The 27,815-nt window shown below is 41.2% G+C and overlaps 1 protein-coding gene across 1 annotated transcript; it reads left to right on the forward strand.

Moving 5' to 3' along the window:
- On the forward strand, positions 1–27,743 carry tacc2 (transforming, acidic coiled-coil containing protein 2). The gene is made up of 21 exons (XM_085922594.1): positions 1–6; positions 1,330–1,520; positions 1,890–1,994; positions 2,658–7,673; positions 8,358–8,765; positions 11,164–11,394; positions 17,362–17,462; positions 17,583–18,966; positions 20,050–20,107; positions 20,177–20,363; positions 20,500–20,549; positions 20,667–20,770; positions 20,854–21,007; positions 21,415–21,552; positions 24,160–24,300; positions 24,727–24,803; positions 25,379–25,422; positions 26,083–26,243; positions 26,350–26,456; positions 26,534–26,654; positions 26,865–27,743. The coding sequence occupies exons 1-21, from the start codon at positions 1–3 to the stop codon at positions 26,928–26,930; spliced, it is 8,850 nt and encodes a 2,949-aa protein (XP_085778720.1). The 3' UTR covers positions 26,931–27,743.
- The last annotated feature ends 72 nt before the right edge of the window (positions 27,744–27,815 follow it).

Consider the following 27,815-nt stretch of genomic DNA (forward strand, 5'->3'; position numbering starts at 1 on the left):
ATGAAGGTGAGACCTTTGTGTACCTGAAACACAGGTTGTTGTTTACATCACACATTACTAAGTGTTGTGCTTTCAGACTGCAGGTGTCAGATAGCTGCTGGTGGTAGTGTAAATAGGCACTCCAACAATTTCCTCAAAATAAAAACATTCAAGATAAAAACAAAAAACTAGTCAATTTTGGGATTTTGCACTAAATGTGACTTCTACTCTTAAAACAATAAATTTGCTACTATGATAAGTGTTTTCCACTAGTGGATAAAACAGGGTGCTGTAATTATGTCACTTTTGTTTGATTAAAGTACTCGTGTTTAAATGTCATGTTGACTCCAATAGAGGTGTGGTGATTTTCTTTTTTTTTTTTATTAAAGCAAACTGGGAAGGTGTAGTGGACTATCAGTTACTGGTAAATACTAGCTGTGCATCTCTGCAGGTGATACACACAAGGCTTTATTGTGTTTCCTAACAAATGGGTGGAGTCATTTGCTTATCTTTGTTTGCAATGAAGCTGCTGCAGGTGCTTGTTCATTTCCTGCAAGATGCAAACACGTTAAAGGGATTTGGCACATATGTAAACAGGAATGGTCCATTTATAGAGAAGAATAACACTTGTGTCATTATTTAGACTTTATTGGCCGAAAAGATTGTCAGGACATGATGACGTTGTTTTAGCCATATCATCAGTTTTAATAACCTTGCTGAAAATCGGATCAAATTAAGTTTATTTAAAGACTTAAAGCATATAAATTCACTGCTATAGCTTCTATTATTTTGTCCTTGTTATTTCCCTTAAATTTTAAGGGAATGGTTATTGAAAGAATTGAACCATATTTAGTTCAGCCAGCACGACACCAAATGTATATTTACTGTACCTGTCACTTTGTTAAAAGTGGGTTAAAAAAAAAAAAACACCCTGCACCTGTAAAGAAAGCCCCAGAGCATAGTTTTTCAGGTGTATTGCTTTACATATAACCACAAAAGGTGAAATAATACTTGGTTGCCTTGTTCAAGTGAAACCATACACATCAAACATGATTTAAAAGGAGTATCACTGTTTTTTATCATGGTGATACTCTAAGCCCTTATGTTATTTATTAACGAATTTATTTCTTCAAATTAGAGCAATTTAGCAGTGTCTTAGAACATTTCGGTAAATGCATGAAAAATGCACTTACACAGTTTTTCTGTGAATAGCTAGAGATAGTTTCCACACAAAAAAAATGTCAATAGGTGAATTTGTGAGTATTAAATCAAGCAAACCCTAAGGAATACTGTTTTATTTAGGGTGCCTGTATTCGTAGCTCTTCATTAGTTCATTTTTTTTCCTTACAGCCCGAAAAGCAGAAGAATGCTGACGTGCTGCCCCAGCCAGTGCTTCTAGATGTTCCGGTCATCACCTGTGTTGAAGAGAGCGGAGATACGGCAGAAGCCCCGGAGGACAAAGAGGAACTGGAGTTTCCCCATGACCTGCTGCCCAGTCTAGATTTTAGCAGTGACCTTAACATTTGGGAGTCCTCACTCGGGTGAGTGCAATAAGCTTTATGCAGGTTACACTTTCATGATCTCATTTCCACTGTAAAAGTTCATTCGAAAAAAAAAAACCAACCTCTTGTTACACTTACCAGCTTATAACATATTTGGGCCTCTTTTCTAAATTTGGATCATCATGGTAAAATGACATCAGTACTGTATCATCTAAACAAATGACTCACAGCAGCTCTCCTAATTTGCATACCATACATAAATGCAAGTAACAATCATATAAAATGAAAACTTCCTCTGCTATATAATTTATATGTGGGAGCAGATCTCATATCAAGATAATGGTAACAAGGCCTTTATTTCTTTTCCCCTCTGTATGAACGTGCACGTCCCTGGGCTTGTGTTGACAGGCTTCAGACTAGCAAAGCAGAAACTGCATATGAGCAGGTGAACCCCCTGCTGGCTGGCTTGCAACATCACATGGAAGTCAGTCCTCTGGTAGTTCTAGATAGCAGGTATTGGTCTTGGGTGATGAATAATATCATCAGAGTGCATGGAGTGTTTGCAAGATGACGCAATGTTCTGTTTATGCTTGGATATAATAGCTCTGTCTTTGCTGTATGGCATTTGTTCCATCAAAGCAAACAGACAAATGAGTCTACTTGATGCTTGTGGTGAATTCATATTAATTTATTGTATGAATGTACCTAATGTTGCGTACAGTGAGTTTATTCATGATGGTCATGATAAAGGTAAAGGTACCTTATCTCCCAAATGGATCTGGGCCAAATCACAGAGATTCAGATGATCCCGCAACATTGTGAAGAATGGCTTAACCGGGTTCCGCTGTGGTCTAACTGTTGTATGATTCAGCTTAGTGTTTTGTTTTGCTTTCATCAGTGATTGATTTGTGCACCCTTTGTCATTTTCACCCCGTGATGATGTAACATTTCAATCTAAAATATGGTTTTGATTTCTAGAATGACGTGCTGTTATTTATTGACAACCAACTGTTTTGAAACAGCTGGTGATAGGCACTTCAACTAATGTTGCATTGTGCGTGCACGTGTGAGTGCAATGCTCGAGACTTGTCAACCACAAACGGCGTTGTGTGGCATCATGGAATGAGCAGCTGCGTGTCTGAAAGTCTTAACTATGTCACCCTACCCTCGTCTCAGGCCTAATGGCGACGACCCACTCCTCGCAGATACCCCACTGTCACCTGAACCCATTGCCACACCTCACCCAGATGGCCAACACTCGACCCCTCCTTCATGTGCGCTTCTCGACCAGGAGCTTCTGGAAGCCTTTCAGGAATGTGAGGAACAAATGGCCTCACTGAGCGGTCCTCATCTCAAAGAGCCCATCAGCACCAAGCATGAAAAAGTTGAAGGAGAGGATAGGAAAACTGGACAAGCAACGATTACAATGTGTGCTGAGTCATCATCACCGCCTCAAGTTGCGGACCAGTCCGGACATAGTAACGGCAAGCTCGTAAACAGAAATCCACATGGAAACAGTGAGACAGGGAGCAGCCAGATGGATACAGTTATGTTTAGTTTCAGGGACTACATACTTGGAATAGAAAACCTTGAACCAGAAGAGGCAACAAGAGAATATGATGATTGTAACAGAGTCGCTGAAGATGTTAACACAAAGGATTTTAATAGCAACATTGTGGAGGAAGACATAGATAGAAATGAAGAGCGTGTCCAAATAAATACTGCAAATCAGATTCCTACATGTACTTTAAATCCAAGTCACATAAATAAAAATGATTTTGAGAATAAACACGTACTGGAGGAATTGCAGACAAAGCACGCAAGATCAGACAATCCCAGTCATGCTGATGGTGACACACAAATGATTTCTTCAAGCAATGCGCTGGATGATCCTGCACACAATAAAAGGATGAAAAAGAAAGACAAAAAGAAGCACAAGAAAAAGAAAAGGACTGAAGTGGAGGATAGGACGCCAGGACAAGCCGGGAAGGGATTACAGGCTGTTCCACTTCTAAATACAGGGAATCACTGGCAATCTGAAGCAATTGCATCTTCAGTGCCATGCAGAGAGACAATGATGTTTGGAGCACAGCCTCATGATGGCTTTTGTCACGAGGGAACGCCAAGCCCCTCCCAGTCATCTACTCATAGCCAACAGAGTGATTTTATTGACTTGGCCGGTTCTGCATCCAATTCTGTTCTTTCACATGCTAATCAGTCTGACAACATAAATGTTATGGATGCGCAGTGTGACAAAATGAACAACACTGGCAATATTCCACAGAGCGCACAACATAAAGTTGATAAGCTTGAGATAACACATGTCCAAGCTAGCGTTGATAAGGCTTCAGAAAATCAATCACACGAGGATATTGTTGGCACTGAAGTACAGAAAACGGAGAACTCATCTTGCCACATCCAAGCTTATGTGGGAGAGAGTTGTATGGAGAGAGCCATTGAAGATGCTTTAGCGGAGGCTGCTGCGTTGCCACTAACAACACCCACGATGCGAGAAGTGATAAAAAGTGAGGGAGAAAGCGTGAGCTGTGATTCACGGGAGGGAGTAGCTACGAAAGCTTTCGCAGGCATTGGGAAAGCACAAGCAGAAAGACACCCGGAGGGAAACGAAGAAATTAAGATACTCTTGGATAATAGCGTTCGGCTTTCATCTGTCTGTTGCTCACTTAGTTTCCCTGCTAGTGAGGAAAGCTGCGGCAGCAAAATGCCACACACTTCGGCTGAGAGTCGCTCAAAAGGACAGATGGAGACAAGCGGTGCAGAGGCAGCGATCTCTCCGGCAGAAGAGAACGACAGAGAAAAAGAGCCGCTCGGGTTAGAAGGCAATTTGATTCATCTTCCCCATTGGATAGTTGGGAGTACTGATCATCTGAATGATAACGCTGCAGGACCGGAGGGAGCAGGAGGGGCTGTGTGTAGTTCATTCAGTCTTCCGGAGGGGGCTGCTAGAGAAGCTGAGAAAAAATCGTGTCCACCCAATGATGTTGCAGTGTCATGCGTGAAGTCACTGAGCAGCGGTGAGACGGACATTACCGGCACAGACAGCCTGTGTACTAAGGAGGAGCTCACTGCAGCATTTCCACCTTTGCCATTTTCTAACCAACAAAGAAAGACAGAAAATGGAGCCAGCAGACAGCACAATTTGAATTCTGAGGAGCCACCTTGTTTAGGAACAACTTGTGAGGCGTCGGCCGTCACAGAGTCTTCTACCAGCAACGATCAACAGGTTCAACTTGAAAGAAGCACACCCGAATCCACGCCTACAGAGAAAGAAGTCGAGATTCAAGAGAACCCAACCAGTAGTGTGGGTAAGTCTACACGCAACAAAATTGGAGGAAGCAACAGAGTTCGCTTTGTGGACGGTGTGAAAGAAGATTGTAGTGTCACTAAAGAGGTGATGGACATGGCAACACCGGCTTTGAAATGTGCTTCTTTGCCTCCGTTGACGGTACATGAGAGTTTGTACCATCCTGTTGTTGAGGCCAGCTATATTTATCCAGAAACCAGCTGTGATGTCACTTTTACCAAGGATAAAGCCACACCAATGTCCGAGAATGACGTTCTTTTGGATCCACAAGATAGATCCACGAATACAGAGAACAAGCCATCAGTTGAAGACAGAAAAAGGCCAACTGAGAAAAATCTCGATTGTGCCGAACATCGTGACTGTCTCGATAAAGCCATACTTCCTGCAGGTGCTGCTTCCGAACCAGCAAAAAGCGCTGAAGTGCCGATAGAACTCACCAAGGATGAAGTTAATAAATCACCAAATGAGGAGCAAAGAGAAAAGTCAACCAGTGAACAACCAGATGAAAAAACGGATCCGATGTTAACGCCAAAAGATATAAACCCACTTGAGATAAAAATGGACAGCAAGGAACCAATCAAGTGTGACGTCACAAAGGAGATCAAACATGATGCCATTGTGGTCGAAGAAAGAGAAAGTTCAAGTTCTGTCAATAACGCTGCCTTTAAGCCAATAGGAGATGTCTTCACGGAGTCTCCCGAGCTTTCCATCAATCTTGATCACATTTCTAATACTGAAACCGCAATGTTGACCTGCTCAGTCTCTCCTCAGACAAAATACAGAGACCTCAGTGGTGAACCTCCTGCTGAGTTTGATCAAGCGCCCTCTCACGCACTAGTTAGCACAGATCCCAACAAATGTAGGAAAGACTCAAAGTCCGTGGCTCCTGCTGACCCAATAAAGGATGAACCAGTAGTTTCAGAGATGATAGCCACTGGGCAGTCAATTCCTGTTCGCGATCAATGTGCCAGTAATTCCATATCAACGCTGCAAGCCCAAAGCCTTTTGTCAAGTGACTTGGACGTTGTTGATAAGTTTGAAGTCTCTCCGTCTGAAGGAATTGATAATGCCACCGCTGAATGTGACAATACTAAGACATGTATGTCTTTAGAAGACGATCAGGAACACGGAGGATCGAAAATGATACGGGAAGATTACAAAATGACACCTTTGCAAGAGGAAAAACAACCTCTCGAGTGTGTAGTGGCAAATGATGACTCAAGGAATAGAATTACAAAAACAACACCTGACCTCATCAATGACATCTGCCCTCTCAGCTCTAACAAGACCAGTGGGAAGTGCGAGAACACAGAACCCTGCGAAGTCAAGGAGACAAAGAACATGGATGAAAAAACGTCTGCGTCACTCGATGACAATCGAAAGGAAACAGAAGGCTGTGATGAACTGCAAATAGGAAATGTGACAACACAACAGAATCAAGAGTTGGATAAAGACACTCAAGAAGGAACTGGAGAACTGGAATGTAAATTTCACATCCAAAATAGTGAACTCAAAATGATTAACAATTTGGAAGCAGAAATGCAAAATGAACTTCATGATGATTCTGATCAGTATTTGCATCAAACCATAGCAGAAACATTGAAGGCCAACAGGGACACATCAACAGATTTGAGTTCAAATCCTGAACTGAACTGTTTGGCTCAGCAACAGAAGCAACCACAGCAAGATTTCATATCCAATTATTCCACAGATGGATTGCCAGGTGCTTGCGTGGAAACATTTGAAGAGGGAGAAAGGACTAACAGCCAACTTGAGACGATTCCAACGTCAATTTCTGTCGTGGCAGACCTAGCAGGAGGGAACAGTGGATCTTTTGAACCATCAGAAGGTCAGGGTGAGGTACCTAGAGAAGACAACAGTATCACCAAACAAGTGGCTGGAGAGAAAGTTGAAAAGAAGGAATCACAGATAAATTCAGGAGTTGAAAGAATTATTTCTCCCTCAGGAACAGATTCAATGCATGCCAATGAATTTCTGAAAAGTACAGGTAAGACAGAAAGCGACCAATCAGATTCATTAGGAGAGCGACGTAGAAATCATTTGGCTTTTACTAGCAATGCTGTTTCTGCCGTATCTTTATTAGATGACTCGGGATTATCCGTTTCAGAAAAAGAAAGCCCAGATAGTCACGAATGTGACACAAATGTTAACAAAGATGCCAAGATACAAGGAAAAACATTCAGTCCTGTTGAAAAAGATCACAGTGTTACTCAGGTTATGAAAACAAAACAGAGTCAAAGTGAGAAGTATAATATCCCGGATACATTATGTGAGTCTCTTGAGTCGCAATGCTCCAATCAAAGTTCAGCCATACAAAATGGTCCAGTAACACAAACTCCCATAAAAGGACCTCATGTGGTGGCGACTACAGGGGGAAACAATGAGGCTTTAGATGAGGAAAATGCACATTTCCCAGAGAAGGCAACATGTGAAGTTCAAGTTCTAGACAATAAAGCAACTAAAGAGAATGGACTTGTGGTTCCTCAAGATAAAGACCCGTCATCTGCTGAGCTTTTGAGAACAGTGGAAAAAGACAATGGCACGAGGAGCACACCGCAAGCCATAGTTGCCACAGACACACCCGGTTTTTCATTACAGAGCCAAGATGACGATAGAATCCTCTCCCAAACAGAGGAATTTCCCAGTCACATCTGCCCGCCCACTCCACCGGCTGATGATGGCTGCAACTCCGATTTTTCACACGCGTCTGCAGACACAGTGTCCTCCCATGTGACAAACAATTCTGTTGGACTCACGACACAAGAACCAGACACAAACTGGATAACAGCTCTCAGAGAAGCTGCTTCCAATCCTCAGACTGAACAAGAGAGCACAGAAATTACAAGGTAAACGAAAGGCCATGCAGAGTTGAAATATGTTTATATTCTGCAAGGGAGATTCATTATCTTTTGGAATATGCAGAAATTTCAAATTATTATTGACTATTTGACTTTTTAGTCTTTTTTTTTTCTTCTCGTTACTTAACTTTTTATTGAACTACATGAATATTAGAAACACTTTTATTATGTGCAACACAAAATGAAGCACACCTAATGATTTCTGCACATTATAAATACATATCTTTAGAGGTATTTGTCGCTTAAAATGTTTTTTTGCGGTCTTGTGTAGCTGCACAACCATATGCAGTGACATTATGTTAAACACGTTGTGTAGAGTTTGATTGAAGAAAACAGGCTTCCAATGAATATGAATGAGGAGGTAAGTACACAGCTACACTTTGTGTTGACTGGAGCTGAGGTCAGATGTTGGGACCTAATGGAAGTAAAGCGGCCCTTTATAGTGGAAGGATGACATCAGCTGCGACATCTCCTTGAGTAGAATGGCACTTTTCCTCTTCGTTCACACAGCATGCATAATTTGACACAATATTACACACACATTTAAAGTACCTGCAAGACAAGCAAGCAGACAACTCAGACAACATATTTGTCATTTGTCAGTCATTCCTCATGCATGAAGTGGAAAATTAAATAGTTTTCTCCTCATTATTTTTTCTTTTCTTCCCCCAGGCCCCTTCCATCTCTGGAGTCTCCTCAACAAGAGTTTCTCACTCCTACTGAAGAGGGAGCTGCTCCTCTGGGGTCAGAGCTAACATCTCAGGAGCAAACAGATATCACAACGCTACATTCTGAAGTGGATATTGCGCAACATCTGAATGAGGTCTACCAGCTGAAGCGGGAGGCAGCAGAAATTGTCCAGAAAGAAGAGGAGCACTTCGAAGAGTACCCGGCACGTTGTAGAGCAATTTCACCACATGAGCTTGTGGAACTCAACGAGAACACGGTAGAGAAGGGATCTTCGGAACAAAGTCAGAAAATAAAGCAAAGCGGTGAACCTCCAGAAGCCAAACCTGAAAACCCAGCTGAGGAAAGCACGGAAATAGTCAGTGATCCTACTTGGGTGCTACAAAAGATTGGGTAAGTGTCAGAGCATCCAAACTTTTAGTTTGATATATTTCATGTGAACTTCTTTTTGTTGCTAATTATCATATGCTGCTTTTCATCCATTATTCTCTTATTGGACTGTCTCACCAGTTGACTAATATTTGTTGTCTGCAATGATGGTTGAAGATTTAAGTCTGTCATTCACAGTGGTGCAGTATTATATTGGCTGGCTCCAGTTCAGACTGAATAATCAGGATAACGTGTCCATCAGTCACATGACTTTCTTTTCACAAGCTTTTATAAGTGACTCTCCCATCAATGCTGCTGCAGCAGCCGTCTGACATTCTAGAAGAGCCTTTGTTGCCTGTCAGTCAAAGCACATACCTTGTCCCCGCTGCCGGACACAAATATTTGCTCTGAGTAATTTGTTTGACAGTTGTCAACAGAATGACACGGGCATTACCGCCATCAGCTGAACTTTAATGGAGCAGCATTGCAGAGGTCCCCAAATCATTTCACAGTTGTTCAGTCTGATTTTATTATTGGCCCCAAACTGAGGTAGGCTGGCATATTTGGTTTAATGTTTGTTTTATTAGCCCACCAGTCCTCATATGTAATACATATATTTTTTTAGATGATAAAATTAGTGTTCCAGTAACAGCAATTTTGAAGCTCCCAAATATTCTATTTAATATTGCAGAGAATAGAGCACATAATCTCTGGTGCCTGTGTGTGCGTGTTTTCCCCCGCCCCAAGCATGCAGGAACGTCCCCTCCCACCCTCCCTCCCGTTTCGGTCCAGCCCCAGCCTGCCCTCTTGTACTTGGGCCCTCTGAAGTCATTTGCACAGAGCAGACAGTTGAACAAAAGCCAGAGTTCAGGACAAACACTTGAGCAGCATGTGCTGTATCCCCAGCACGCATGAGTGACTTAGATTGAGCTAGTGACGAGAAGGGACTGGGACAGGCTGACAAGTGCCTCTGGTGGTCTGGAACCGGACAGAAGCTTTTTCCCATCCATTTAATTAGCCTTCATATTCGTTTATATCCACGGCAAAAATATGGGTGAGTTGGTTTTAAAGTAATTGCCCTTTTTGTGTGTCTGTGTGCGTGGTTAAGTAACTCCAGGTGGACATATGGTGGATAGGTAGCTAACTAGGCAGAAGGGAGGATCAAGTAGAAAGATTAAGAGTTGAAATGACTCACACATTTACAACATGTTTCACCTTCCTCACGTGATTTGATTTGACACACGATTGATATGACACGATTGTGCTAATGCTGCAATGAAATGTAAATAGATTGGTTACCATGGTAACTGTAAGTGCATATGGCTCCAATGGCACAAGTGAAGTAGATAATCACACGCAAGTGATTTATTTCCAAGGTTTTAGACCTGGTGATAAATTTGTTTACGTTATGACATTAAGTTAAGAAATGTGGTTTTTTTTTTCCCTCATATTTGTTTCCTAGCAATTCACATAACTAAACGTGTTCTGACAGCCAGGCCGTCTCCAGGTGTTAGGAAGAGTTCAACAATGTTTTACACTGAGAAGGAGCACGTGTTGCTCTCTTTTGTGACGCTTATTTGGAATTTCATCTGGGTCAAAGTAGACAGCTGTTTATGTCACCATGTCAGCTGATATTTATACACTAAAAAGAATCAATGTCCAGTTTAACTTGTATTCTTGTGCCTGACTTTGGCGCCACAAGCAGGTTGTATGACACCATGTCGTGACTTGGTTTTTTTTCTATTCCGAGGATGCACAATATACTTTGGCATTTCAAGGATTTCGACCAATTACATTGAAGACTTGCTGGATTTTCCTAATTCATCATTTGACAATGACAATATTTAAAACTCCAAATGTGTAGGATGAATTAGTATATCTATTTCTTCAATCTGAAACAGGAAATAATAATACATTTAAAACCTTGTTTTCTGTTGATTGCAGAGAGTTGCCACTCACTTTGTTGTAGTTAAACACAAATCCAGAACTTCTTAAAAGTCCAATTGAAATTTTACTGAAGGATCGGGGCCTAATATAGCTGGGATGCTTGCCTGCTCCATTACCCGAAACATGCTTTAGTTCTGCAGACTCCCTGGAATATTTTTAGAGTCAAGCAGTAGGCCTGTCCCAAGTGGTAACAGCTGCACGGTCGTCCATTGCATTGCCTGTCAGATTAGAGCCTGGCAACCTTGATAAGATGAACCTGGACCAGTGCCAAATCCATTCCTCCAGATGGCCAATTACGACCAAGCGCACACTAACTAACATGTCAGCCGGAGAAGGATCTTTAACTGCATGCAATTGTAATTCAAAGCCATATTTGGGATCGTTTGAGCAAGCTTGTCATTCTTCAAGTCAATATTTGTTCTACTGAGGTATCGTGAGGTAAGTCTGGTGATGTTCTGTGTTCCACCTCCCACAGATCTCCCCTCACTGAGCACTCAGAGAGGAGCGCTCCCTTCCCCATAAGTTCACCCCGACACCTCCCATCCACTCCCCCCACTCCTCCGCCTGCGTCCCCTTCACCAGAGAAGACGCCACTTGCATCTCCCCTCCAATCTCTTCTTCCTCCAGCTCCTGCCTCCCGTTCTGTGCCATCCAGTCATCGGAGTGATGACTCCTACCCAACCTCTGCACCTTGCCACCTTCTAAGGTATACATTTTTTTCCGGAAATTGCTCTTTCGCTCCGTATGAGAGTTACAAACTTGTTTGTTTGTGTTGGTAGATGTGGGTTAAGCTTTTTTTTTTTTTTTTTTTCCCCAAGCGTGCTTTCAGATCAGATGGTAGCCGTACCCAAGCGTGACACTAGTCCTTTTAGCCTGCTTGATGAAAATTAGCCAGCTGATCCGCTGATCAGGAGAAATCAAATCTGCTTTAAAAGTGTTAATTCTTGAAAAGAAAAGAAAAACACCAACAATATGATACATCATCAACCAGTAAAAATACAGTTTAAAAAGATTGTGTTGATTTGCAATAACATTTTTTTTTTTTTTAATCAAATGATATTATTTTTTTGCTTGACAAGGTCTTCATTCCAACACGCTTATGTACTTAATTCTTGCACAATTAAGATTTTTATCTGATGTTATAACTATCGCATAGTAGGATCTGAAAAATATGCTAAATATACCATATCCTAAAATATTTTTGGTTGGGTTACTTGCAAACACACAACATCAACAATCTGACAAATGCACAATTTCAATTTAAGAGCTCAAAGCTTTTAACCTGCAACACAAATAGTGCTCTGTACTTCTTTTAGTACTCTCATATCTTGCTGCACGATACAGTGCAGTGTTTTTTTACCTCCACCAGATGGACTCTCTCCACTCTTGTGACACTTATACTATACAATGCAATCCCGTAACATAGTACATACATATTATTAACAATTTGTAAGTTTATTATTAACTTTGGATTAACACACAAATTTTATACACAACAACATTTTGTCACAAATAGATTAGGTCTATGTGGTTATATTTACCTTATTTAGCCTTAGACCAAAGGTAAACATCTTTGCTATTTGTTTAGAAGCCTTTTTATTACAATCTCATATGGCAAGGGTCTTTTTAATGCTGCTCATAGTGACCTTGATTTCACATGTTATAAATTTTTCAGAAGAAGCTGCCACTGCTTTATTTCTTACTTCCAAAGTGCGTTGAATATTTGATGGCTTTCTCTGATTTGTATATGAGGTTAAAGGGAGACTCAGAAAAAAATAGCTCATTCATGAATAGCACATCACACAAGTAAATGTTTTTTGTTGCATGCTTTGAACATGAAACTGGCAGTACCAATCAATACTTTTGCTTTAGCATGTGGGCTGCTGTGAGGGGGTGGCATTTTCTCTTGTTCCCTCTGGCTGTTGAAAATCGACCATTAGGCCCTTTTGAGAGTAGAATCATGTTCATATTCCCTGAACATCCATGGATGGTCTACATGCAGCCCACCCCCCACTCCCCTCAAAAAAAAAAAAAAGAAAAACCTGCTGCTATATTGCATGCTTTGTCGTGGAACTGAAGAGTTTCGATTTTTCAGTCAATATATCATCATTCATATTTTCAAGTGCTGCAGGCAGTTCCTTCACATCTTGTCATGAATGCACAACTGACTCATCCTCCTTAAATTTCAGAGCCCCCTTGTTCCCATTGCTCCTTGGACAATCAATAGGAACTTTCTGAACCTTGTTTCTGCTCTTATTTCATCCCGTGTGACTTGTTGTATAGCAGATGTCTTAAAATGAGTTGAAGCACATTACTGGCCTATCATTCAAATTTGAGCAGCACGCAGGAATATTTAGAAAATCTAAATGCAATTAAGCCTCTCGTTCACATTTGTGTTTTGAATTTTGAAACTAAATTCTCTTTGTCTAGATGTGCTTTGCGATGAGTTCAGGGTGAGCAAACTGAGTAAGGATAAGTCAGCCAAAAAATGGATGGATGGATTTTTATCTGAATTCTGAGTGGTACAAGTTGAGGTCTGCTGAAATAATAGATTTGAATTTAGGTGCCTACTGGTCTGCGGAAGTGGGCTAGACTCAAATCAAATCACTTGCATTGTGTCTGAGGCCTTTGTTTACTTCAGATATATCAGTAACTGTGTGAAATAGATGCTTGAAAGTTTTTTTTCATACAGATTCAGGATGAAACATGAGTGTGTGGAAGAAAGGCATCATTTCTCAAGGATGCTTTAGAAGGAAGCAACTGTCTCTTTTAGGGGCTTCTATTGTTTGATTCCCCCCCCCCCCTGGATGGCTGTTAGTCGTCTAGAAAAATAGTCTGCTTGTCTTTTTAAAGGCGCAGGCGTCTGCTGCTTCTGTGAGGGGCGTCAAAGGGAAAGGAAGGGGGAGGAGGCAATGTTTGGAGCATCACAGCTCAAATAGAGGTATCGCACATGCATTACCACAAGAAAGCTGGATTGCGATTTGGATTCTCATCGTTTTTGGATTAGTCTATCCTTGTACTTTCCTGCTTCAGCATCAGTTTACAAATGAAAAGTCCTCATTGTGCGGGAGCTGAGGCTGAGAGATGTTATGTATAAATTGAGGAGCATTTAATCATCCGGTGATTTGATGCGAGGAGCTGGACGAGGTCATTCTCTGCAGTGCAGCGTTAGGAGCTGGCGCTCGCTTCTGCTTGCTGCAAGGATCAGCGCAAACGGACTTTTCGAGGGAGCAGGTGGATGTGGACAGCGGCTGAAGTACATGCGCAGGTGGGGGGGGGGGGAAGGAGCGAAGGTAGCTGACAATGGGAGCCAACGAATCCATGGATAAAGGACAAACCTTCTGTCCGACTCAGGAACACATGTAAGTCACCAGCTTCTTCAAATCCAGGGCTGTTTATTTATTTAACCTAAAAATCACCATCCTTTGCAGTACTTAGGTGGTGCGTAGCAGCCTTTGTTGTCATTTGGTTTTGTGATGTCATAAAAGGATCAGCGCACATGCGCAGTCTCTTGCACATGTGAATCATTTTTCTATATATATATATATATATATATTAATAATAATATATATATATATATATTTGGGCTATGGAAGCCAGATGGAGGCAGGCTGATGTTTTGCGCTGCTCCTATTGTCGCCAATGTTGCTGTCGTCAATCACAGTGTGCAGCAATACGGCTGGATGAGAGAGTTAGAGACAGAGCAAGAACGTTCCACTTATTTTATTTATAGCTTAGACAGTTCTGCACTTGGGAGCAAGACTGCAAGATGGGGGAAGGTGTCATTTAGAATGTAGGGATGAATGATTTATTGCAAGAAAAGCTTTTGCTGACTATAGACTGAAAACAGGAATTCAATTCATATTGCTGGATAGTTGTGTGAGTTTTCCAAAGCATCACATTAGAGTATTTAATTTGCTCACTGTTATAACCCTGAAGGAAGCACGCAGTCAATGAGGTCATGATGTGGTCTAGTGAAGTAAAACTGTGTTAGTGTAAGAGTGACTTTGCTGGATGTTGGGAATTGTCTTCTGGTACCTTGAATCTGATCTCATTATCGCCCTGGTAATCTTTCTAACCCTCTCCTTGCTGCTCATGCCATACTGTGGTTTTTAATGTGCCATCTGTCTGCTCTCAATATGTCAGATTAGGATGGGCGGGATTACCTCATTCTTAGAATGGGAACTCAATTGTTTTGACGAGCATTCAGGATTTGGTTGTTTTCTTTCTAGCTGGGGAAATGGTTAATTTTTCTTGCAGTTGCAACTGATTAGGGCTCTTGTCTCAATCATTAACACCTCCTTATGATGTTCCCCCATCATCAAATGACACTTAATACTAAATAATTTAAGCGGTTTCTTGAAAACCCCAAATAGCTGTTTCAGTGGAAGTACAGTTCTCATGACATGCTCATCATCATCACCATCTTTATCATCACCACTTTAACACTAGGGTGACTAGGGTCATAACATACAATAGCTCCCTCTGTTGGTTTGTTGACATTAATTCACAGTGTAAGTACCATTGAAGGGACATGGTTAAATCAATACTAGGATGAAGTGGAATTTGAAATGTATGATACAGATCCTATGACAGATGAAATTTACTGTAGTGCACATGTCTCAGAGACCCCCTAATACTTCAGTGGGAAAAGATTTGTGCTCAAGAACCACAAATGATTTGTAAATCGGTCAGAGACCAGGTCATTCATATACATGCATTGTATTAAATGATAATTTAGTCTTTTATTTCTATAGTTTTATTGAGTGCTTCAGATCATTTTATAATTTTAGTATGTACAGTTATAAATATATCTATTTTACATATGTACATCCAAAATGATGGGAGAAATTGATGCGTATAACAACGTAAATTAGGGCACAGGGAAAAAGTGAGGTAATAAAGATTGAAAGAATGGCAGTGAAAAGGGATGACAATATTGACCATCAGGAACGACATATTTTTGAGGGATTAGTCATTGAGTGTGAAGAGCAGCATTCCTCCTCCATCCTCTTGTCATTGCTTTCTTTCTCGAGGCAGATGAAATATTCATTCGATTCTCAGGTGTAATTCCAAGCACTATGGATTTGGCTGGGAGCTGCAAAGCATCTTCAGACACAAAGCGTCTGTCTCTAGACAGGCAGACTGTCTCCGCTCTCAACATCGCCTCATGCTCTGTTTGTTTAGCTTTGTCCCCTGGCCCTGACGCAACATTCTCTTTTCTTTCCTGTGTGCATATTTTGCCTGAAATTCATCAGAACGCTCAATACATTGTCAGATGAGTTAAGAGTCACATCACACAGAATGAAATGTAAATTATACTTGGTTTGATATACTTTACAGGTCCTTGTTAGTTCGGCTGCTCTTCGATGCGTGCATGTGCAGCCAGACAATTCAGCCCCCCCCCACCACCATCATGAAACATATGGTGGCAACTCCAGTTACCATGGCAACCTCGATTATGCGGTCGCAGTGAAAACAAGCTGTCTCGAAAGAGACAAATTCAGCATTGAAATGGGGTATCATATGAATGTCACTTTTTCGGAATAAAAGCTCGAGTTTCCTCACAATCAAAACGTTACAGGTACAAATGTCGACTCAGGTCATTTAGTGAGTTGGTATGCTCTATGTGTGCTCGCTTTAACATTGTCTTGCCTCTCTTCACATTTTCATATATTTGACATTGGAACTCCATTTTATGTTTTCAATTACTCTAGACATGCTGAACAAATTATCATAACAAATGTTTTTCTTATTTTTTCACGACTGCGGTATATTAAATCTCATCTCGACTTGAAGTTCCTGCTTTATTTCCTCATCTCAATTTTTATTGTCCATTTGAGACTCATTTCAAAAAGAAAGGGTGTATTGTGTCAGTGTCACATTTTAAATGTCATACAAATTAATTCTAGATTTACTAAAGCGGTGGAAGAGAACAACGTGCAGGGAGGGGGGGAAAGTCGATGAAGAGCGGAAGGCTGAGAGAAGGGAGAGAGCAGAGCGCAAGCGGTCTGCAGACAAGTCTCATTCAGATGGGAAGATATCTTTTCCTCCATGGATGATGCTTACTGACTCAGCAATGTGAAAGGGCTGAGATCAAAAAGAGGAGAGCCGAATGTCGAAAATCACAGTGGAAGAGATCTTGTGCATAAGAGAACAGACACTGGGCGTCTACCTGTGTATCGTCTTTTGGACGTTATGGCGGTGAGTGCGTGGCAGGCTCTGTCTCCACTGCAGTGGGCTCGCTGGGGCTGGGACACGCTACTGGGAGGGGCAGCAGACAGTTCAGACTTGGATCCAGCTTTCGGGCTTTTCCGGCGTCTCTCCTGGAGCTCACAGCATGACAGCATGATTAAGACTGCAGGGGCGCTGGTCAGACAGAGGTGAGACAGGATGGAACGCGAGAGACACACGCTGTTGAGTAACACAATGATGAGCGTTCAGGCATCCAGCCTAATATGTTCTTTTGAAACATTTTTGGTGCCCTTGTCTTTTTTCCTCATTTCTATTGGTTTATTCATCTCTGTGGTTGTCTCCCATACCTGACATTTAATACGTGTCCTCCAAATTGACACAAAAATATTGCCATTGGTCCGACAGGTCAATAATCATTGTGATGTGTGAATGATTAATAACAGCATTGACTCATTATGCGATTGTCTTTTTTCTGTAGGAGCTCTGATTCCGATGGAGCATTCGAGACTCCTGAGTCGACAACACCAGTGAAGGCTCCCGCAGATCCACAGAACCAATTATTTACCACTGATGACAAAGGTCAGTAAAAGAACAGTATCAAGGGAGTTAAAACTGTGGCCACAGGAATTCACCAAATATTTTACGCTATTAGATGAGAATGAATTTTAAGAACTAAACTCGTCATGACGGTCTTTCCAGCATCTTCCGCAGGAGAAGAGCCTTCCGAGAGAGCTCTCTCATCTGAGTTGATTTCTGAGCCAGTTGCCATCGTTTTTGATGAGGACAGGCCAATTGCTGCCAGTGGCACATACAACATTGAACCTTTTGCTTCCGAGTCATCAAGTCAACCGCTTACTCGCTCCCTCAGCCTCCAGGGTGGAGAACTTGACACTTCTGGTTTGGATGGATCTGTAGCACAAGGCTTCCGCCCACATTCGGAATCCTTCAGCGTTAGCACAGAAAGTAATCCAGGGACACTCCGTAGGCCCAAGAAAGTCCGCCCTGGATCTGTGAAGAAGACGCCACTCCTCAGGCAGAACTCCAACCCGGAGAGGCCATGTTCTACTAGTAGCACCCCGGAGATCATTAAGCGTGCAAAGCCTCAAACTGTGACTCCGGACGGAAAGGAAAGTCCGGCAGAAGGTGGAAGTCCTGTAGGAACCCTCAGAAAAACTAGAAAAACCCGTGTGAACACTCCACCTCCACTACCAGAAGAAGCCACGCATATCGAATCAGAGAGAAGTCTCACTGTCCCTGCCTTACCTTTGTGCCAGGAGGAGAGCCATCTTCCTTCTAGTCCTCCTATCACAGAAAACCTCCCAATCCCTCCTAGTGCCTCCTACAGTTGGGATCCAGAGAACTTTGAGAACATAGACCCATTCAATACCGGAGGGAGTAAAATTGCCAACTCACCTGTTCTTGATCGGAAAGGTCCTAAATGTGCCCCCATTGCTACTCTGCCAGAAAGTCCCCCCATCCCTGCCGTGAGCCAACTTTCTCCTCCAGCTTCCACTGAAGCACCAGTAAGCAACCCTGAAGAGCAACCTATTCTACCCAAACGGGAGTCTGTAAGGCTGGAGTTTGATTACTCCGAGGAGAATAGTGAGGCATCACACGGAGCTTCTGCGCCACCTAAGAAACTGGGTAAGAAACCTGGTGCCAAGATGCCCTTGAGGAAACCAAAGTTGGGGTTAAAAAAGGCCCAGCCAGGACAGGCTGAGCAGCTGGACAATAATATTCCAGCAGAACACAATGGGAACGACAAGGAAAAGCCCATTTCTCGAGGTTCTTACGACTTTGACGCCAATAAGTGGGAAGATCCAAATTTTAATCCGTTTATGACCAAGACAGCCGTGGCCAACTCTCCAAAAGCATCTGAGCCTACTTACGGCTTCGATTTTGACGACTCCATAGTCGACCCTTTTAAATCTTCTGGCAAGATGGCAACCTCACTTCCAAAGGCTTCGGCCTCTTTCGAGCTGTCGTCAAATGATGACATGGAAAATGACAATGACAATATTGGCGAGCTAGAAGATCAAAATCTGAACAAACCAACAAAAAAGAAGAAAACTCCCATCAAATCGTAAGTTGATTTTATTCACTCTCGTTGGTTATTGCAAATGTCGTGGAGGTCAACAATACTGCGTTGTTTGCTTGTTTAGATGTTTGTGTTGTTTGTCACATTGCTTTTGTCGGTCTTTCTCTCTCACCTGGACCAGTAGGTATAAAAAGTCTACACACCCCTCTTCAGATGCCAGGTTTTAGTGAACCTGTACAAAAAACAGTTATATATTTTCACCACCCAAATCTAAATTATTGTCTGCTTGCCAATTGATTTGTATAGTTTATAGGGCACTTGAGAATTATTTTTTCTCCTTAAACCTGGCATCTAAACAAGGGTGTGTAGACTTTTTCTATCCACTCTATGTATTGTATTCTCATGTCACAGGAGGTCCAGAGGTGTGTCCACTCTATGTTGTTTGTTGTAAGTACAGGGAAACCACAACTATCCATTATCACTCCCAATTTCATGTGGATCCCCCTGTAAACCAGCATGTCAGCATTTTTTATTTGGGTCATCAATATTAGCAACAACTCATCTTCTTGGCACTAACAATAGACAGAAGATAAATGATAGGAATTGTGAGTTTCCATTTTCACAAAGCAACTCATGTCACTCAAAAGAATTCAAAGGAAATGATTATTTTCTCTTGATGAATACTTTATTTTGGATTATACACCTGAAGTTGCTTCATGATGACTAAGCGCTGGAAAATTTTCATGCAAGAATTAGTCAGCTAGTTTTCTCCGCCACGTTTGCATATACTCATTTCGCAAGAACACTTACTGTATAAGAAGACTATTGAATAATTCAAATATTTTCGACACTTTTGTTGTCACTTATTCAAAGTAAAATGTTCCATTATTCCCTGCAACTGTAGAGAACATATTTAGTTTAACACTTTCTTTCTTTGAGTCATTTTGCATCATGTCGCTTTCTAAATGTTTCCATGAATCTCCTCACTAAGTCCATCCAATAAATAAATTAATAACTAAAAATACACGTTTTATCTATCAGATAATTTTGGCTAACAGCGGCTACATATTGTAAAGAATTTTAATCTGAATGTGTGAGTCTAGATTAATGATTATCTTTTTTTCTCAGTAACACTTTTAGGGTAAAGAGGTCACCAAAGAAATCACAGTTCTCCAACAACTCACAGGTATGTTCATTTTTGCGTACATCACTTATGTGGCTTTTTGAGTTTTGTCTAACTCTGTTTATGTGCTAGGATGCAGATGACCCCCTTCCTCCACAGGACGACCACGCCACGGATGAAGAGAAGCTGGCCTCCTCCACCAATCACAAGTTAGCAAACTTACACGACCTTGATTCAGACTTGAACTCAGACCAGCAGGACTTCCCTCACCCATCGGATCTAACGTCATTTGTGAATGAGAGCGGTCTTCGGTCTTCAGGTGAGACATACTACTACTCTCCAGTAGTGAGAGCGACCATTCGATCACCTTTAGACTTTAACAAATAAAAAGATCTTTGAACAAAACAAGATGTCCGTCATTCAAACGCTTTATCTGTATCTGCTTTGCCTTTTAGTGCAAGACTATGAAATTGAGTACATGGAGAAAATTGGTTCTTCTTCACCTGTGAGTATTCAATCTAACAAAAACCGTATCAGCGTATACTTCATGGGCCACTGATTACGCAACAAAATCAAATATATTTTGTAGATTCTTTCACGTTTTTTTAAATTATTTTTTTAGCCACTGTCTGTGAAGAAGCCATCGTTATACCTAAACTTGGACTCGTTATCAAACCAAGGAACCAAGGATCCAAAAGGATCTGAGCCCAACTCCCCATGCACAGGGTACAACTGGAATAGTGAATTTGATATTTGCTTGTGGACCAAATTTTACAGATTTAGATTGAATGTACTTTCTATATGTGCAGGAGTTTTGAGGAAATGGAAGCCCAGATAACAGCCAGCATGAAGACTCCAGTGCTAAATTCCAGACCAGGTCTCGAAGGCTCTGTTGGCGATAAGGGCAGGAAAAGAGAGAGCGAAGTGCTCAGTCGAACACAAAGCACAGAAAGAGATGAGCAGGTGTGTAAAAAAAAAAAAAAAAAAAGACTATCTTTATGAAAGTTGGAAATCAGTGTGCTGTATAGACCCTTAAACAGTCTGGGTTAAAAACAACAATCTAATTTTCAACCCAGTGGTTTTAAGAGTGAAATTCCTTGTGTGTTGGTTAAAAAAAACAGTCGTCATTTCACTGTCATTTAATTTAATTTCTGGTCTTTATACCATGTTTTTTTATTCAAAGTAAATAGACATACAAGTCCCCCGTACGACCCCTGTTAGTTAGGTTAACAGCAATAAGTATTTGAAAATCCAAACTACTATCCATAAACTGACCAGTTCCCACTTAGTCGCTGAGCTATTGCTTTCCCATGCTGACCCCCCCCTCCTCCCTTTCCGCCCTTTGCCCACCCTCCGGTCACCCACTATAGCTCAGTAGCCAAGAGATCCCTTCTTCAACCCTGACCATGTCCCTGTTAAAAAGACTGTCTGAGTGTGACCACCCTGAGCAGTACCTGGCGCCCGACCTCGCTGAGACCAACCCTAATGCATTCGCCCAAAAACTCCAGGTGTGTTCACAACCCGATAAAGTACATGGTCCTCATTTTTTTTTCCTGTGTTTTTGTGTAAACATCCCACCCCTCGTCCCGTAAGAGCGAAGTGAGATCGGACCAAGTGTGATGTGTGGTCAACTCAAGTGTTCTATATGCTTTTCCCTTACACTCTCATCCTTGGGCCGCACGCCCAACATTGGACGATAACCCCCAATTTGTGCGGCCCAGGAGGAGCTGGTTCTTGCTGCCCTACGGATAGAAGCTCTTCAAGTAGCCAAAAACATCTCTCAGTGCCCCTCCCTCTCCACTGTAGCCCTGCAGGTACTGCGTTGATTTTAGCCTGCAGCTAATGTGTGTGTTTTGCCAGGATGCAACTTAATGAATGTACGAGATACGGACTTTAGGAACGGTGCATGAATACACCATTCTGAGTTTGAGCAAACTCATGGCCTTTTCCACATGGCAGCTGCGTCACTGCATTGTCAGCCCCTTCAGTATCAAATTCCCCTCATTGCAAATCTAACATGGCTCAAACCTCGCAGCAAGTACCTGAAGAGCAGTGTTGTATCAGATCTCCGCCTCTTTTTTTGCATGTTGCCTGTTCATGCTTAAGAGGCTTGAATGTGACGTGAAATGTGTTATTTATTACTGCAGAAGCAGTCCGGGCATTTAGTGATGAGCTCATTTGTTGGGTTCATCATCTTACAAAAAGAAAATGGTCACATTCTGTGTGTTTAGTGTTACTATAGCAACTAACAAACATTTAGTACAGGCTGATGATTGTTTTTTTTCTGGCTGTAAATTAACATGCTGTGTTTTCTCATAGTATCCAACTGCATAATACTAGTGGGGTGGGGTGTTTTAGGGTGAGGCCCCGGTTTTACAGTAAAATAACCTACTGCATATTTTAATTTCACTTTTGACCTATTAGTGATTTTTTTTCTGAGCATGATCTATTGGCAGAGGTACTGACTGAAGTTATGTTTTTATTGTTGCTCTATTTGAAATGCGTTAAGAAGCAACCAAAGACATTTTTAAATAAGAATTGGTATCAAGGAAGTTTATTGAAGTGATTCCTCTCAACTATAAAACAAGATTTGAGAAACACCAGTAAGTTTATCCTGGTTTGTTTTGGAGGTCACAGAGTTTTGTGTTATCAAACTGGTATGGGATCATAGTTTGTGGCCTATTGAGAGTTAAAACTATTATTACAAGCAATTCTTTTATTCTTTTTGAATGTGGGGCTTATAATTACAATTTAATATCAATGTCAAACGTTTTGAGCCACTTTTTCTCTGCATTGTACAGGGCTATACCTAAATTCCATTATACAGATACCACATGCTGTGCACGATGCATCATTCAGGTTTTTTTCGGTGTTTATTTGTCCCACACATTTTGCAGTCCCGCCTTAAGAAACCCAGCACACGGCGCTGGAACATCAACGGTTCACCCTTACTGAAAGTAAGAGGAACACATAACTTGGTTGTTACCTGCCCTCGTGACACATCCGGTGCTCAGTCCTTCGATATTTTGACAGTAATACTTTTAACTGGTATACAGTCAAAGCAACTGTCCAAATACCAAGAGACTGCATTGTATACTAGCTCCCATAGACCCATTTAGTGGAGACCACCCTAATGTAGCCAGCTGTTTTATCTTAACTGGTCTACAATCCCTGTGCGTGATACTTTCTCTACTATAACTAGTTGTAATGTCTCTTGAGAACAAGCACCCTTAGAGCTATTGTGTTCTTAAATATATTAATTTAGCCTCCTCTATATTTATCTCATGTCTCTAATGGTGTGTGACATAATCGCTGATTGTCTTGCTGGTGTTTAAGGTGTGGATTTCTACCTTTTGCCAAATGCAAAGATTATACATGTTGGTTATGTATATGTGAAGGCGGTGCTCTTTCGGTCATGTGAGACAATGCAATTGACTTTGTACTGTAATAACTAAATTTATTTGGAAAGCAATTTAATTGACAGTCACACTCCCACTTGGAGTATAAACCAAAAGTTGGGCATTTATATTTTACTTGGCTTTTGTATTAGTCTCAGTTTCATCCATCTACCTCCCTGTGGTTTTACCCTAATCTGTCTCAATGAATAAATCCCTCTTAATGTATTTGTTTTGGTGAACTCCGGGGCTCTGGAAAAACTATCATGACATAGTTCTTTATTATTATTTTGGTCGCCTTGTCACATGTCTAATATCTTGGTCAGGGTCTGTTCTCATAATCAGCCAGCACTTAGTGGTTAAAGTGAAATAACGTAACGTGCGTTCACATGATGCCAACAGCAACCAGCAGTTTTCTACCCCGCCCCTCCTTGCTTGTACCAATCACAAACAAGCTACGCTCTCTAACAAGTCAATCACTTGGCTATGAAGACTTTTTTCATCAATTCATTCTGCAGCTGACCAAGTCTTCAGGAACATTGCAAACCTGCCTCATTTACATATCGATTTTGCTGAGTGGTATCTTTTGATGCTGCCTGTTAGTTGAGGTTCAGGTATAATCAGGCCAGCCAGCGCATGGCACTGCATTTTGATTTGTCTGGGATCTAACTGGTTATGTTTCCTTTTCTTTCGCTCCTCTCATTTGGATCCTGGAAGCAGCACAGAGATGTTTCTTTACCGTCCGAGAGTTCAGTATCCAAGAACTCACTGTATGCCCCGACCGCTACCGGCTACATTGATGGAGAGAGTTCACATCTTCCTAAAGACCTGGACCACTCGCTGGGAATCGCAAAAGAGGAGGTGCCCAAAAATCTTTATTTCTATGCATCCTAATGAAGAAAATCCTAACTAAATACCTCAATGCAGCCATAAATTGAGTACATTTAATTCCATTAAGTTTAGGAAGTTAAGGAAAACTTAACAATTATTATTTCACTTCTAGAACTCACATCCCTCGAAATTCAAAACTATTTGACATTTTCTTAAGTTCACTTACTATATAGTGTGCTATAAAGTTATTTTTCCGAAGGTATTTTTTCCCCTTTATTATGATCAGCTCTCATGATGATGCAATTTTATACCACCATAAATGACCACCTCAATATACTGGGTTAATGACATCATCACTATCATAATTAAGTTTTGTCCAGTATTCAAATTGTGTTTTGTTGTTGTACACATTTGTGTTTCACACCTAATTCAGTGAGATAATTTTTTTTGCTTTAGATTATATCAAAAGAGAGGGAGGTGCTGGAATGGCAAAGAAAATACGAAGACAGCCGTCAAGAGGTGCAGGAGATGAGGTATAATGCTCTGTTTTGAATTGTCACCAATTAGTGGATAACGGTGTAAGCGCATGGTTCTGTTGCCTTTAATGTAAAAGATAACCTTTTAGCTGCAAAAGAAAAAATCTTATGGATCAAATATTTGTGGTTACTACCTACATGTACATATTTGGAAAATGGCTAGAGCATATATTACAGGTTCTATAACACTCTTACAAAGAACTTAAAATAAAAGGTAGAGACTTTGACATTGGTCAGAAGGTGGTAGGTTGAGTCTAGTCAAGCCTTGACTAGACTTAGCTTACTTAATTTAGATGATTGAAATCAGGATAAGGAGGGAAAAGGGGAGGGGGCACGGCTAATACTTCATCTTACATTTGTTAACCAGCTTTCCCCCCAAATAAGCAAAGAAAAGGCAAAGAGAAGCAATGATAACATTAAACTGTGAGAAAGGGGATTTATTTTAACTTTAAATTTTAATATTTTATTTTAGTCAACATATGTCATGCTTATTTTATTATTGGCTGGTTTGACTGAAAATACATCGACTCGGTCACATATCTTTATAATAACATCCAGATTCTTATCTATAGGAGGATTGTTTCTGAATATGAGAAGACGATCGCACAGATGATTGGTGAGTTTGTGATTTCATATAATCACGTTGAAAATTGTTTTGAGTCACAATTCCTGACACCACCTTTTGCCGCACTACACACATATGCACATGATGCCAATCCATTGCCAATGATTTGTAAGGTGCTTCAGCTCAAAGCTAGCTTGACTGCCTGCCGGTGTCCTTTTAACACAAGACCTTTTGAAAACACTAATCGGAGATTCACATTCTCCAAATGCTCGGCTCTCACGTGCCTTTGGCTCCCAGCTTGACTTAACACGGTCCCTTTTGTTTCTGTTCTGCTCCTTTGTTTGCGCCTTACTATTTGATAATCGTGACAGGCATGCCAGGTGAGTACTGCAGACTTGTGCTTCAACTTGTGTGTGCACCGCTCACATCTCTCCATCGGTTTGTCACAGAGGGAGCCAACGCACCTCACGTCTACTGACATGTGCTTGTCCATTTTCATTTCATTTTCATGAGTGTACAAATCTGAGTATTTTTTTTTTTTCTGTTGTGCTTTGTGCCAGCATTTATATTCCTGACATGCATGCCACACTCTTTATTTGATATTTTCAATATTGACTGGTTTACTTTGGGTTTTGGAAAAGCTTTGAGTCAGAACTGTACAGAATTCAAGTCTCGTTACCAGATACACTGTTATGTATGTGTGCGTGACAGAAGATGACCAGAAAGAGAAGTCTCTGTCCCACCACACCATTCAACAGCTGATCATAGAAAAGGACCAGGCATTAGCCGACCTCAACTCGGTGGAAAAATCTCTGGCTGACCTCTTCCGACGCTACGAGAAAATGAAAGATGTGCTTGAGGGCTTCCGCAAGGTACATTTTTGGAGGACAAAAATACCATGACGGCTCTTGTCAGCGGCAAAATAACTTTGAAAACCGTGAAGAATACAAGGAAATGATAGAATGTCATTTTGTGTAGAATGAGGAAATTTTGAAGAAGTGCGCTCAAGAGTATCTCTCCAGAGTCCGTAAAGAAGAACAGCGGTACCAAGCTCTAAAGATTCACGCAGAGGAAAAGCTAGACAGGTAAAACGTTTGTAGCAAAATAATCCGGGGCTGATATCTTATGGAGGTTCGACAAAGATGCCTTATGTGTTTTCCAGGGCCAATTCAGACATTGCTCAGGTAAGGGCCAAGTCCAAGCAGGAGCAGGCTGCCCACCAAGCCAGTCTGAGGAAGGAGCAGATGAAAGTGGAGTCTCTGGAGCGCACATTGGAGCAAAAGGTCAGTTGGATCATGTTTATTACAATTAGAATCCTCAGATGTCGATACTTTCTAAATACGTAACATAAATGCACAAACTTTGACCACTGCAAATAACAAGCACACAGGAATTAGGATGCATCTCAAGTCTAGGGGGTTTAAAATATCAAATATAATTTCAAGGTTTATTTAATTCCAACTTCAGAATTTGTCTGTGAAACTGTTTTCCAGAACAAAGAGATTGAGGAGCTGACGAAGATTTGCGATGAGCTAATAGCCAAGATGGGCAAGTGTTAGCACACACTTGAGTGGGAGGAAAATGACTCGGAAGAACTCTTCAAGCCACATTGAGCTTAAACTTTCTACTGACCTTGTGTGTACAGGATACACATGGATAGCTTCCTTTTGATCACGCTGTATATTTTTGATGTGTCATTAATGGTATTGTGATGTATCAGGGGTCTTAGTTTAAAGTTTTAGAAACTACATGTCATTCATTTCTAGATCCGTGTGTGTGTGTGTGTTTGAATTTATATATGCTCGTGCGTGTGTGCCTGCGTGCTTGAACGAGCATATGTTGATGTGGGTTTTACTGTTGTTGAATATGTTGCCATGACAGCCACTGAGGGAGACGACTGTTTACCCACTTCTCTGGACGCCTCCTCCCCCCTAAAAAAAAGAAGCAGCAGCCTATTTTGTAGAATGATTCAGTGCTAAGAAAATAAAAATATTCACTGTAGCTTATTGCATGCAAGAAAAAAAGAAACTTGTCCGTTTTGTATACAATGTAGAAAATGCTATTATGGAAAAAGACCTTTTTATGTGCCCGCTATGTAAAACACAGATGATTAATAATTTGTCAGAATTTTTATTCACAGGTACAGTATTGTGCTTTCCTCGTGTAACCTTGTAGATATTTGTCATACTTGTCATAGCTGTCTTGATGAGACCATGGGAATTTATTTTTCTTATTTTATTTTGATATGAACCAAACTATTTGTGACTGTATTCAGATGTGCCCCAGTCCTGCTTGGGTTGTTGTGTCACACTGATGAGTAACATGTCTGCACAACTGCTGTACAGCATTTGCTTACAAAGTGCAATAAAAGATGGCAATATAAACCGGTGGTTATTTACTTGTGTCATACAAGTCACACATCTACCTATCAAATTAGGAATTAT

Source organism: Syngnathus leptorhynchus, chromosome 10, assembly GCF_054491065.1.
Source record: "Syngnathus leptorhynchus isolate UIUO chromosome 10, UIUO_Slep, whole genome shotgun sequence".
Taxonomy (NCBI): Eukaryota; Metazoa; Chordata; class Actinopteri; order Syngnathiformes; family Syngnathidae; genus Syngnathus; species Syngnathus leptorhynchus.

What these genes read in the sequence shown, in the direction of transcription:
- tacc2 (XM_085922594.1), top strand. An exon ending in ATTTACCACTGATGACAAAG is followed by an intron (nt 17,463 to 17,582) that starts GTCAGTAAAAGA and finishes CGGTCTTTCCAG; the next exon opens with CATCTTCCGCAGGAGAAGAG. An exon ending in CCCAACTCCCCATGCACAGG is followed by an intron (nt 20,771 to 20,853) that starts GTACAACTGGAA and finishes CTATATGTGCAG; the next exon opens with GAGTTTTGAGGAAATGGAAG.